This window comes from Nannospalax galili, unplaced genomic scaffold (genome assembly GCF_000622305.1).
Source record: "Nannospalax galili isolate Female #2095 unplaced genomic scaffold, S.galili_v1.0 scaffold236, whole genome shotgun sequence".
Lineage (NCBI taxonomy): Eukaryota > Metazoa > Chordata > Mammalia > Rodentia > Spalacidae > Nannospalax > Nannospalax galili.
In genome coordinates this window covers 3,258,382-3,273,285 of record NW_008338710.1, presented here as the reverse complement: position 1 = coordinate 3,273,285, position 14,904 = coordinate 3,258,382, and the positions used below count along the sequence as shown (strand labels likewise).

General features: G+C 39.2%; 1 protein-coding gene across 1 annotated transcript in view; it reads right to left on the bottom strand.

Moving 5' to 3' along the window:
* The window catches only part of Ube2k (ubiquitin conjugating enzyme E2 K), a 69,677-nt gene that overhangs the window by 12,568 nt on the left and 42,205 nt on the right, over nt 1-14,904 (bottom strand). Inside the window, exons 3-4 of the mRNA XM_008833246.2 lie at nt 10,335-10,393; nt 211-293 (exon numbers count right to left, since the gene is read on the bottom strand). Coding sequence (XP_008831468.1) covers nt 211-293; nt 10,335-10,393 — 142 coding nt within the window. The remainder of the gene's footprint in view (nt 1-210; nt 294-10,334; nt 10,394-14,904) is intronic.

Genomic DNA, 14,904 nt, shown 5'->3' with positions numbered 1-14,904 from the left:
AACAAATGAAACCCAAGATTTTTTAAAATGTAAAATTAACATCTAATGTTAAATAAATACCATGATCTAAATCATAATATAATTCAACTATGTACTTAAGAAAATTTATAAAATTGCCTAAATAAGTTTTGTGGCAACTAGCGCATTTAACATTCTTAGTCTTGGTTTTCCTATAAAAGAAAAGAGAAAATGAATTAAAAAATCTCTTACCATTGATCTTTCAGGATATCCAAACAAATAGCCCCTGTGACGGAACTAATATTAGGATGCCATATTTTAGTAATAAACCGGACCTAGAACATAAAGCACACTTGAGTTTTTAAGTTACAGAAATAAAACATATCAAGTTTAAAAACAACTTTAAGAAAATATCCTCAGATTAATGAAATACTTCTATTACAATTTTATCAAGGTGAAGAGACATGTATTATTTAATTTTTTTGTTTGTTTGTTTGTTTCTTCAAGACAGGGTCTCCTTATAACCTGAGCTGGCCTGGAACTCACTATAGAGACCAGGCCGGCCTTAATCTCAGAGTGTGATTAAGGTGTGCAACCACCACACCCAGCTTTTAATTTTAAATCTTGTAATTTATGTTCTGCATTCAAACATGTCCAACAATTAATTATTGGTTGCCTGCAATTTTCCTAGGTTAGATGATTAGAATTAAAACAGGTTAAAATCCATTAAAGTAGTTCGTACAATCAAAACAGCAATAGTTAAGTGGAAACAATCCTAGCGTGAGGAGGGTAGAGAACAGACTTAAAGGAAAATAAGAAACATATGTGCTATAATGATCCTGATTTTTCTATACTAGTTACTCTGAAATATTTTAGATAATACAACAAATATTTGAAGAACAACTCTTTTCTTTCCTTCCGTCAGCCCAGTCTACATAGTGAGTTCCATTGTGGGGTTTTTTTTTTTTTTTTTTTTTTGAGACAAGATCTCCCTGTAGCCCCTGTTGACCTAGAACTCACTTTGTAAACCAGGATGGCCTCCAACTCACAGAGAACCACCTGCCTCTGCCTCCGAGTGCTGGGATTAAAGGCATGTGCCACCCAACTCATACAAGTCCTTCAGGTTTTATCTTCCATATCAATTATTTCCTTCCTAGCCTATATCCTCAACATTCTTTAGTTTTTCCTGCATCACACTATTGACTACACAGCTCTATTTTCTGCCTTATCCGGACTTTCCTAATAGGTTCTAACTCAACCCACTTGCTATATCATCTTCAGTATCTAAAATGTTTCACACTTAAATATACAACTTAGTATTATGGCAAACTTATCATCCAAGAATTCTCTCAGGGGCTGGAGAGATGGCTCAGTGGTTAAAAGCAATGGCTGCTCTTGCAGAGGACCCAAGTTTGGTTTCTAGCACCCACATGGAGGCTAACAACCACCTGTAACTCCAGTTCCAGGGGATCTGACATCTTCTGACCACTGAGGGCACTGCACTTACATACATGCAGGCAATTCACTCATACATATAAAATAAAAATTATTCTAAACTCAGGCTTGGTGATGAACACCTTTAATCCCAGCACTTGGGAGACAGAGGCAGGCAGATCTCTGTGAGTTCAAGGCCAGCCTGGTCTACAGAGTGAGTTCCAGGACAGCTGGGGCTACAGGGAGACCCTGTTTCAAAAAGACTGGAAAAAAAAAAAAAAAAAAAAACCACCCACATTGGGAGGGATGAAGTACAAAACTAACAGAACACGGGGCTGGAGAACGGCTTAGCAGTTAAGAGCGCTTACTGCTCTTGCAGAGAGGACCTGGGTTCAGTTCCCAGCACCCACACAGTGGCTCATAACCAACTGTAAATCCAGTTCCAAGGATCTGATGCTATCTTCTAGGTTCCATAGGTATTGCATACAGTGGTACACATACATACATGCAAGCAAAACACTCCAACACATAAAAATCAGCAAATCCTAAAAACAAATAAAAAAATTAATAGCATATAGCAAGGTGTGGTGGCACATGCCAGTAACCCTAGCAATTAAGAGGTAAAGGCAGGAGAAGCCTAAATTCAAGGTCATTTTAAGCTGCATAGAGTTCTAGACCAGCCTGGGCTACAAGAGACCCCCTCTCAAAAACCAAAAAGAAGACCCTCAAAATGGTTCAACAGGTAAAAGCACTTGCCATGAGGGCTGACAGCCTGAGTTTGGACCTCTGGAACCCACTGAAAGGTGGAAGGAGAGAGTTCACTCCACTAAGTTGTCCTCTAACCTCCACATAAACATTATAATACACACAAACATAAAACATACCCTGCACAGAGACATGCACACAATAATAACTTTTTTAAGGGAACATTACAATGATATTTAACAATGTCCTTAAGTCACATGTCTCTGATGACAAAATAGAGGACAGTTTATAGTATGCTAGTAATGTAAGACAATAATATACTAGCCAGGTGAGGTGGCACAGACCTTTAATATCAGCACTGTGGAGGCAGAAGCAGGGGGATCTCTGTGGGATTGCAGTCAGCCTGATCTACACAGTGAATTCCAGGCCAGTTGGGTCTACAGGGAGACTGCGACTACCGCCCCACCCCCCAACAACAACAGCAACAACAACACAAAAATAGGGGCTGGAGAGATGGCTCAGCAGTTAAGAGCACAGAAGAACCGGGTTCTACTGCCATCATCCACATGGGAGTTAATCACCACTCATAACTCCAGTTCCAAAAGAATCCAATGCCTTCTTCAGACCTCCACAGACATTGCACAATGTGGGTGCACTTACATACATGTAGGCAATACACTCATACACAAAAAATAAAACTAAAGTATCTTTTAAAAATAACAATGCTGCTGGTGTGGTGGTGCATGCCTTTAATCCTAGCACTCAGGAGGCAGAGGCAGGAGGATCTCTGTGACTTCCAGGCCAGTGTGGTCTACATAGCCCCAGACCAGCTGGGGCTACAGGGAAACCCTGTCTCAAAAAGATTTTTTTAAAAAACGCTGGGGCTGGAGAGATGGCTCAGCAGTTAAGAGCACTGACTGCTCTTGCAGAGGACCCAGGTTCGATTCCCAGCATCCACATGGTGGCTACAAACTGTCCTTAACTCCAGTTCCAGGGGAATCTGAAGCCTTTTCTGAGCTCCAAGGCATTGCCCGGCATGGGTGCACTCACATACATGCAGGCAATACACTCATACACATAAAATTAAGGGGAAAAAAAAAAGCTGTAATATACTAAAAATAGGAATTAAAGTCTCCTTAAATAATGATATATAAAAAATAAATAGTAGCACATTAACTTCAAAATACTCACTAGTTTTAGGGAGTATTCAAGAACTAAATAAATATCTGAATACTATGTACACAGAAATACAAAATGTTACCATAGAGCCAGGCTTGGTGGCACACACCTTTAATCCCAGCACCTGGGAGGCAGAGGCAGGTGGATCTCTGTGAGTTCAAGGCCAGCCTGGTCTACATAGTGAGTTCCAGGCCAGTTGGAGCTACAAGGAGACCCCGTCGCAAAAGACCAAAAACAAAACAAAACAAAACCCCTAAATGTTACCATACAGAAAAGAGACAATTCTTTTTTTTTTTTTTTTTTTGAGAACGGGTCTCCCTGTAGGCCCAGCTGGCCTGGAACTCACTGTGTAGACCAGACTGGCCTGGAACTTGCAGAGATTTGCCTGCCTCTGCCTCCAGAGTGTAGGTATTAAAGGCATGCGCCACAATGCCCGTTTGACTAAAACACACTTTTATATGTGAAAATTAAGAATTAAATACCAGGCCAGTGTTTAATATAGGCACACCTGTAGTCCCAGCACTTGGGAGGCAGAAACAGGGGGATCTCTGTGAGTTCCAGGCCAGCCTGGTCTACAGAGTGAGTTCCAGACCAGCTGGGGCTACAGGGAGAGCCTGTCTCAAAAAGACCAAAAAAAAAAAAAGAGATTTCTTAAATTTTCTATTTAACGTTTTAAATTTTTGACTGACCAGAGTTAAATGAAACCATAGAAAAGAAAAACTACATACAGGTAAGAGGGCACTTTTGCAATATATCCAAGTGATTAAAAAAGGAGGACCAAGCAATTGCTTCAGAACTACTATAGAATATAAAGGCGAAATCTTCATTTTGGTGTAATTTACCCAATTAGTGTGCACAACTGGGCTCAATGGCAGACTGGTTACTTGCCATCTGTGAGCCTGAGATACATGTCAAAGATTGACCAAAAAGGTAGGGGGAGAAGGCATAAAACTTCAAAACCACACAAGCCTTTCTTTTTCTGTAGCAATGCTATCAATCAAACACAGAACTTTACACGTGCTGGGTAAGTTCTCTATCACACAGCTATATCCCCAGCCCACCACAATTTTTTTTTGGGGGGTGGGGAGGAGTTCTTGTTGAGTCAGGGTCTCCTTGTAGCCCAGGCTGGCCTGGAATTCACAGAGATTCACCTGTCTCTGCCTCCCAAGTAGCACCAAGCCTGGCTACAATCTAATTTTTAAATTATTTTTATTGACGGGCTTGGGTGGCGCACACCTTTAATCCCAGCACTCAGGAGGCAGAGGCAGGCGGATCTCTGTGAGTTCAAGGCCTGCCTGGTCTTCATAGCGAGTTCCAGGACAGCTGGGGCTATAGGGAGACCTTGTGTCAAAAAAAGACCAAAAAAAAATTAAAAATTAAAAAATAAAAATTTATTTTTATCATCTCAAAAAGAAACCCTGGGGCCAGGTCTCGTGGTACATGCCTTTAATCCCAGCACTGGACGGTGGGGGGTGCAGAGGTAGACTAGCCTGGTCTACATAGTAAATTCCAGGTCAGGTGGGGCTTCAGGGAGACAGTCTCAAAAAGAAAAAGAAAGAAAAGAAACCCTGAGCCTGAGGATATATCTCAATAGTAGAGCCTAATAGTCACAAGGCCCTAAGTTCAACCTCAGGAAAAAAAGAATGAAAGAATAAGAAAAGAAAGACCTAGAGAGATGGTTCAGTGGATAAAAGCACTTGCTGCAGTTGGAATCCTCCATGCAGTACACAAACACACACACACATGTACAAACACAAATAAAGATGTAATAGGGAGCTAGAAAGATGGTTCAGCAGTTAAGAACACTGGCTGTTCTTGCAGAAGACCTGGGTTCAAATCCCAGCACCCAAATGGCAGCTAACAACCATCCGTAATTCCAGTTCCAGGGGATCCGATGGCTTCTTCTGTCCTCTGTGGGCATTGCATGACACGGGTGCACTTACCTACATGAAGGCAATACACTCACACACATAAAATAAAAATAACAAATAAACTATTTAGGGGGCTGGAGAGATGGCTCAGCAGTTAAGAGCACTCACTGCTCTTACAGAGGACCTGGGTTCGATTCCCCGCACCCACATGGCGGCTACAAACTGTCCTTAACTCCAGTTCCAGGAGAATACGAAGCCCTCTTCTGACCTCCACGACATGCACGACACGAGTGCACTCACATACATGCAGGTAATACATAAAATAAAAAATAATAATAAATAAAATATTTAAAAATAAATAAAAAAAAGGTAAATAATAGTCCCTACTCTCAAGGAGATCATATTCTCACAGTAACATAAAGTGTTAAAATAAGTGGGTAAAATAAAAGCGTAAAGGACAGAGAATACTCTTTGCATATATTGAAAGAGTATCCCCCCCAAAAAAAGAGTGTGTATTGATCTCACTGGGCGTGGTGGCGCATGCCTCTTTAGTCCCAGCACTTGGGAGGCAGAGGCAGGCAGATCTTTGTGAGTTTGGATCTTTGTTAGTTCGAGGCCAGCCTGGTCTACATGAGGTCTAAGACAGCTGGGGCTACAAAGAGACTCTCTCAAAAAACAACAACAACAAAAAGAGTGTGTATTGTTCTTGCAGAGAACCCAAGTTTGGATCCCAGTGGCCACATCAGGCAGTTCACAAGGGAGGCTCTGGACTCCAAAAAGGGCTCCTGCACTCACACGTGCACATATCCCTCTCCAGAAACACACATAATTAAAAATAAAATAATCTTTAATAAATAAATACAAATTAAAATAATAAAGAACTTGAACTTGAAGCACAAAGAAAATTAGGCAACTTGCTTACAATTACAAGTTAGCTAGGTATGGTGGTACACACCTGTAATCCCAGCATTGGGGAGGCAAAGGCACATGGGTTTCTGTGAGTTTTAGGCCAACCAGGTCTACATAGTCAGACCCTGTCTCTAAATCAGTCAACCAACCAACCAACCAACCAACCAACAAGTTAAACAGAAGAGAAAGATGTGAGCTCTAGTTGGCTGCTTTTGTAGAGTAAAATTCATGGCTTCTTAGATTTTGTCCTAGTTCCTGACACCACGATCATGGAAGGACAGTCAGTGACTTAACACATGACCTTTCAAAACCTTACATAATCTAGGTTCTACTCAATCTCTAAGCCTGAGTTCTCACTTATTAAAACTAAAGACTACTAAAGCAAAGACATTAAAATTCTTAGCACAAACAAGTGACAGTTACTAGTATCATCTAATAATGAAATACAGAAGTTGAGAGCAATCTCTGTAAAGCTCTTTTGTTTTTTTCTTTTCTTCCATATCATTTCCATTTGAAAAAGACAGTCACATCTAGAGCCTATAGTAAGAACTTATCAGGAAGCTGAGGCAAGAGCACTGTTAGCCTAGGAGTTCAAGTTTAGCCAAGGCGACACAGTGAAAGCACTTGTCAAAACAAAAACCCAGAGGCTAGGGGGCTGGAGAGATGGCTCAGCAGTTAAGAACACTGGTTGTTCTTGCAGGAGACCAGGGTTCAAATCCCAGCACCCACATGGCAGCTAACAACTGTCCATAACTCTAACTCCAGGGAATCTGACAACCTCTTCTGTCCTCTGCAAGCACTGCACGACACGGGTGCATTTACCTACACGCATACATAAAATAAAAATAATAAAAAAATAAAAAATAAACTAGAGGCTAGAGAGATGGCTCAGCAGCTAAGAACACTGGCTGCTCTTGCAGAAGACCTGGGTTCAATTCCCAGCACTCACATGGTGACTAACTACTATCCGTAACTCTAGTTTCAGGGAATCAGACACCATCTTCTGACCTCCACAGGAATTGCATGACATGGGTGCACCTACCTACAGACTGACATGACAGTGATACACATACAAAAATAAAATAGCCAGGCATGGTGGCACACACCCTTAATCCCAGCACTTGAGCAGCAGAGGCAGGTGGATCTCTCTGAGTTTGAGGCCAGCCTGGTCTACATAGTGAGTTCCAGACCAGCTGAGGCTACAGGGAGATCCTGTCTCCAAAAGACAAAAAAATAAACAATAAAAATAAAGTAAATAAATTATGAAAAAACCCTAGGAGCTTGCCAGATGGTTTAATGGGTAAAGGTGCTTGCTACCAAGTCTAAAGACCTATGTTTGATTCAGGAACCCACATGGTGATGGAGAGAATCAACTCCCACAAACTGTCCAGTCTACATGTATACCCTGGCCCACTAGTATTCTTAGAGGTATGCATGTGTGCACACATGCACAATAAACAAATGTTTTTTTAAAAAAAGGAAATTCTGACACCTTACAACATGAATGAACAGTGGCAACATTGTGATAAGGGAAATAAGATAGATACAAAAGGATAAATGATTCCACCTATACAACACACCCAGAACGGTCAACTTCATACAAACAGGTCTCCATCTATGCTTAAATAAAACCATCAACAGACTGAATGAATGAATTCCAGAACATTCTGAGTGGGTGCTATGATATGCTGATAAGGACAAGAGCTACAGATAAAACACAGGTGTAGAAAACATGGTTTTTGAGTCAGGAGCAATAAATCTAGTGAAAGACACATATAATACATAGTACTGTCTATATGTTGGTACTATATGAATTGTATAAAATACTATTAAGATGGAGCTGGAGAGATGCCTTAGCAGTTAAAAGCACTTCTTGATCTTCCACAAGACCTGAGTGTACTTCCCAGCACCTATGTTAGCAGCTCACAACCATCTGTAACTCCTGCTTTGGAGGATCTGACCTCTTCTGACCTCTTTGGACACCTATATACACATGGCATGCATTCACACAAACGCACACACACACACACACACACACACAGATATAAATCTTTAAAAAAACAAATAATATAGGACTAGATAGCTAGCTCAGCAGTTAAGAGCACTTGCTGCTCTTGCAGAGGACCTGAGTTCAGTTACCAACACCCACATTGAGCCACAATGTCCTGTTTTGGATTCTGCAGGACTCTATACACGCCCCCGTGCACATGCCCACACACAGACACACAGACACACACACACACAGAGACATATTTAAAAACAAAAATAAGGGGTTGGAGAGATGGCTAGGTGGTTAAGAGCACTGGCTACTCTTGTAGAGAACCCCAGTTCAGTTCCTAGCACCCACATGGAGGATAACAACTGTCCTTAACTCCGATGCTCTCTTCTGGCCTCCAAAAGCATTGCATGACATGAGTGTACTTACATATTGGCAGGCTAAACACTCATACACATAAAATAAAAATTAGTTTTTTAAAGCAAATAATAATTTTTTTTAATTTTTATTTTATTTATTTATTATTTTTTTTTATGTGTATAGAGTATATTGCCTGCATGTATGTGAGTGCACCCCTGTTGTGCAATGATACAGAGGTCAGAAGAGGGCTTCAGATTCCCCTGGAACTGGAGTTAAGGACAGTTCATAGCCACCATGTGGGTGCTGGGAATCGAAACTGGGTCCTCTGCAAGAGCTGTCAGTGCTCTCAACCGCTGAGCCATCTCTCCAATGCCGCAAAAAATAAGTCTTAAAAAGAAAAAAATAAAGCTGGGCATGGTGGTGCATGCCTTTAATCCCAACACTTGGGAGGCAGAAGCAGGTGAATCTCTGTGAGTTCAAGGCCAGCCTGGTCTACATATTGAGCTCCAGGCCAGCTGTGTCTACAAGGAGATTCTGTCTCAAACAAACAAACAAACAAACAAACAAAAAAGTTTACTGATATAAATAATACTTTCCCCAGAACTTAAAATAACTGAGGTAGCTGGGCGATCAACTGTGTAGTGGATTAACACTTTGGCTTTATGGGACAGCCACCAGGATTAACCTAGGATCTGTAAACATCAGAATAGGGAAGGTTCTGTCCAGTTCTGGAGTCCTAGGTACCCAAAAAAAAAAAAAAAAAAAAAAAAAAACTGAGGCTACAAAATGAGATTCATGGATGGATGGAAAATGAAGACGACTATCATGGAAAAGAAAATTAGGGTCCATTTGCAGGAAGCTGTAAGTGCCAGGGTAGGGAGTTTAGATTTTATTTCAAAGAAAGAAAAGAAAAATAATCAAAATTACTCATTAGAAATATTTATAGAACAGCAGTGTAAAGAAGAGTAGGAGCAGCAAAGATGTAAAGGTGATCACATAATAGACAAAATAAGGAAGTAATACAGCTGAATGACTACAATGATGGTAGTGAATATAAAGGCATAAAGAAAGTGATTAAGTTAAGCTAGGCTTCCTACCACAGGGATCCTAAGCTGACACCATTCTTTCTTAACATTCAACAAAGTTGGAACAAGGGCTTTTTCTCCTTCCTTTCTACAATGTGAGCTCCATGAAAAGAGACAGTGTTAAACTCTTACTGCAATATTCCTTGGCACATTTTATTAAATTTATTTTTGGTTTTTGTTGTAAATTGTTTTTTGCAGTACTGTGAACAGTACCCAAACCCTTGCATAGGCTAGGAAAACAAAGTACAATGAGCAAGCTATATTCATGAGCCTCAAATAATTTTTTTAAAATTATTTTTATTTGCATGAGTGTTTTCCCTGCATATATGTAAGTGCACGATGTACATGAATGCCTGAGGAGGCCAGAAGAAGGCATCAGATCCCCTGGAACTGGAGTTACAGATGGTTGTTAGCCACCATGTGGATGCTGGGAACTGAATCTAGGTCCCCTGTAAGAGCAGCCAGTGCTCGTAACTACTGAGCCATCTCTCCAGACTCCCTCAACTAACTTCTAATGAGTGTAAAATATACTCTTCTCTAAACAACAGATTTGAACCAAGTAGGAATCAATCTCTAAACCTGTCTACAAACCAAATTTTCTGACCTAATATATATGAGCCAGTATCAGGTGCACATAGTATTATAATCTATAGCCATTGATGGTTGCCTTTAAATAAATCCGCTTTTCATTCTAATTTCAGAAGCAAGCCATTTACCATTGTCTAAAATCTTGCCATATTAAACTTACATAGTAAATAACTCATAAAGCTTGAAATACATTGAGTCAAAAGTACAAAATATTTTAAAACTTCATGCACAAAAACAGTCTTACAATACCTTAGGGGGATTAAATGGATATGTTTCTGGTATTTTTATCTCTAGTTGATATCTTCCTCCTAAAAAATGGAAAAAGCAAAGTTAAGAATGCTGCTCAATTCAAATACCTGAAGTCACATACACTGATAGAACTTTTCAAAACACCTACCATTTTGTATCAAATGCTAACAAAGTTGAAATTTCAAAATAAAATAATGAAAGCCATAGTTTTTAAAGACTGTTTAAAGCATAAAGAATATCCATTTTATATACTTATTTTAGTTTAATAGTAATAGAGCTAGAAAGACATTAAATCCATAGACAATCCAATTCAAATATTTCATTAGGGACATTAATAGTAGTGTAAGGTTCAGTAATCTTCGTTTCCTCTAGTCTACTATGGTAGGAGTTGCTAACAAAATAATAGAAAGGGTTTTTTTTTGTTTTTTTTTTTAAAGTCAAGAATTCAGGCTGGAGAGATGGCTCAGCAGAGGTGCTCAGTTCCCAGTACTGTGCTGGAAGGCTCACAACCACCTGAAACTCCAGCTCTGGGGCATCAACACTGTCTTCTAGCCTCCATAGGCATAGGCACTACACTCATGTGCACATATCCCCCACCACCAAACACAATTAAAAATAAAATTAAAAAAAAAAAAGGTCAAGAATTATAAAAGCATAGATGGCACAGAGACAAAGGACATAGATGATATCATGAACAAAAGGAGCAATGTTTTAGTTGGTTCTCTCAAACAAAAAGTCTGAATCTCTCCATTTTGCCCCTAAGCAGGGCATGGTGGCACAAGCCTAAATCCCAGCACATGAAAAATGAAGCTAGGAGGACCAGGAGTTCAAAGCAGCTTGGCTCCATATCAAGTTCAAGGCTTGGGCCACAGAAGACCTTGTCTCAAACACAAGATAGGAAAAAAAAAAAAAAAAAAAATCAAGGTGTGCCCCTAAATTAGACGTCAATGCTTTTTGCTAAAAATTTCAAAAACAAGCTGGGCATGGTGGCGCACACCTTTAATCCCAGCACTCCAGAGAGGCAGAAGCAGGTGGATCTCTGTGAGTTCAAGGCCAGCATGGTCTACATAGTGAGTTGCAGGACAGCTGGGGCTACAGGGAGATCCTGTCTCAAAAAGACCCCCCCCCCTAAAAAAAAATCAAAAAATAAAGCAAAGAACAGGCATAAAGACACAACATTACTCTCTTTCAGAACTTTACAAAAAATTTATTCTACAATATTATGTATAAAAAGAAAACAATATTTGGTTTTGTTCTGAAGTTATCTTGAGCAACCAGTAGCTAAACAGGCATCAATAAAACTTTAGGTTCCCCATAACTGAGGTATTAATCAAAGTAAAAATGCTTTCTTCTCAATAAATTCTGATGGGGAAAGTTTTGCAATGGATGATAGGCTGGATGAAAATACTGCCTCTAAACTGAGTGTGGTAGCAGATTCCTGTAACCGCAGTACACTGGAGGGGGAGCCTAAAGGTTCAGGAATTCAAAGCCAGGCTCAACTACGTAAGAATTCAAGGCCAGCCTGAGACCATGTCTCAAACAACCCCCTTCCAGAAAAAATTCTAACTCTAATGAACCTCCCCGGGTCTAGATTTCATGACTCATATAGAAGATTCATTATTTAAAAATCATAGAAAATAAACTTGTGCTACTGAAATGTTTACATATGAAACCAAAGGCTTCTGCTTTATAATAATCAAGGAATGAACTAAAGTTCTGTTATTAAAGCTGACAGATAAGCATATGGAGGTCTCATTACAATCTTCCTTCATATGCATCTGAAATGTTCTGTAATAAAAGTATCATAACAATAACCATGGTATTGGCATTATTTTCATCACACACTTAACTCTCTTGAAAAACTTAAGTGGGGGACTATCCTCAGTTTATCCTGAATCCTTTTCAAATCTACTTCTCTCCACAGCTATCAATGAATGCATGTGGATATCAGAAAAAGAAAGCATTTCATTTGGTACCAGGTTCTTCAAGCATTATTTTCCCTCAGACAAAGTGTCACTACATAGGCCAGGCTGGCTTCAAACCTGCAATTCTCCTGTCTCAGCTTTTCAAGAGCTGAGACTGCAGGGATGTGCCATCATGCACCAGCCTTTAAATGTTTTTTAATCCAAATTCTTGTCTTCTCACACTTTTTTCAGTAGAGTTCCTTTTATTAAATGATGTATGAGTTGAACAAGATGCCTGAATCAAAAACATAAGGTAAATATAAAGAAATGCATGCAGAGCCAGGTATGGTGGTGCATGCCTTTAGTTCCAGCACTTGGGAGACAGAGGCAGGTGAATCTCTGTGAGTTCAAGGCCAGCCTGATCTACATAGTGAGTTCCAGTTGGGGCTACAGGGAAAACCTGTCTTAAAAAGCAAGGGAGGGAAGAAGAAAGAAAGAAAGAAAGAAAGAAAGAAAGAAAGAAAGGAAGGAAGGAAGGAAGGAAGGAAGGAAGGAAGGAAGGAAGGAAGGAAGGAAAAATGCAGGCAGAGCAGAAGCAAAAAGAGGGAATAGAAGGGTAACGATGAAATTTTGTGAAGATAGAGATGACTGTTTATATTCAGAATTATAAATAACATCGCAAAATGCAGATATAATATATTTGGCTTGAGTAACACATAGATCCTTCTTTTTCTTTGTAATCAAAAGCGAGAGTGAAAGCATAGAATGTACTCCACAGAACAGGAGCAGGTTCCAGCAAGCACATGGCTGGTGAACTTATATAGGACCCTCTTCTTCCCTAAGAGTCTCTGTTTTCCTCATAAAATTTAAGATTGCCATCTTTATGATCTGTCATTCAAAGTTCTTCCTTCTTAAATGCCCAAAACAGTTTCTTAGAGCAGTTTGAGAGCTCAGAGATATTATATAAATACCGCTGGATTGTGGAGTCCTCAAAATCTTATTTCTACTCCATATTATACAGTCTGTTTCTTGCATTATTACCTGACAATTTCCAAAAGAAAACGACTGAAGGATTAGCCACACAACAGCTTCTTAATGGATAGGCTGAGGGGGTGTAATATTAAGTGATCTCATTTGTGCAAATATTATAGAACATAAAATGACAGCTCTGATGTCATGAGGCAATGTAATCTTTTATAAGCATTATATATAATGCTGCACTATAAAACATGTACCTCTTGAAGAACAGATTATTTTATATTTTATGTATGTTTTGGGTTGTTTTAGAGACAAGATCTTGCTCTGCTGCCCAGGCTGACCTTGAATTCTTGGGCTCAAGTAATTCTTCCACCTCACTCTCCCAAATAGTTGAACTATAGGCATAGCCCTCTACCTCCAACTTTAAGAATAGCTTACAGTATTAAACATTTATAAGTTTTTCTTTTATTTAATTTTTGAGGGGTGTGTTAAAACAGAGTCTCACTCTGTATCTTAGTCAGACCTGGAACTCAACTACGTAGCTTACGGTAGCCTTAAACTCACAAAAATCTTCCTCCTCAACCTCCCACATGCTAGGATTACAAAGCATGAGCCACCAAGCCTGGTGAAACATTTATGTACTTTAACTTCCTCCAAAGGGGAGAGGAAAGGGATGAGAATTGCTGAATTGCCCATTTAAAATATATAAATTTGAAAGAAATTTTAGGTTAAAAAAACAAGACAAAATAAAAACTAAATTATTGCTTTCCCACTGAGTTACTTAGGAAAAAGAAATGAAAAAAATTGAACACGTACTATGGCAATTTTCTACATGTATTCTACTTAGCAGTCTGGTTACTACATAAATGGATTAATGATAATTATAGTTTAATAGTCTACTTGTAATCTTTTGCCTTAACTTCAAAGTTTAGATCAAAACCAAAAATAAACAGGCTGGAAGATACAGCTCAGTATTAGAGCAACTGCCCAGGCAGCACAAGGTCCAGGATTCCCTAGCATGCCTATACTACCCCCCAAAAAGCAACAAAATGGGGGGAAGACACCTGCAAAAAATATCAAGACCTGGTGGTTCATGCCTTTAGTCCCAGCACTTAAAAACAGAGGCAAGCAGATATGTGAGTTGGAGGCCAGCCAGATCTACACAGTGAGACCCTGTCTCAAAAAAAAAAAAAAGCAAAGGGGAAATATTTGTAATAAACTATCAATCTTTCAATTACATTTAGAAAAAAAAAGTATTTTTGATTTTGAATGGCATTTACTTAAAACAAACGTTACTTCAACAGTTTTAGGATAAAGGAGAATTCAAGATAATCTACTTAAAGCATGTACCCCAAAATGTTACAATTAATCAAGTGTCTTACTTTAAAACAGCAATAGAAAATAAGTACTTACATAACTAAACTTATTTCTAACCAACAATATGGTATGTTTTTATCTTAATTACTCTAAAAACAAGTGTATATTGTCCAATTTTTTGTGTTGTTTGTTGTTTTGAGACAGGTCTCCCTGTAGCCTTAGCTGGCCTGGATCTCACATAGATCCACCTGCCTTTGCCTATTGAGTACTGGGATTAAAGGCATGCACCAGGATACCTGGCTTTCATTACAATTTTTTAAAAAAGTTCCACTGAGTTCAGGAATACCTTATTTATTATAAAAAATCTGCTG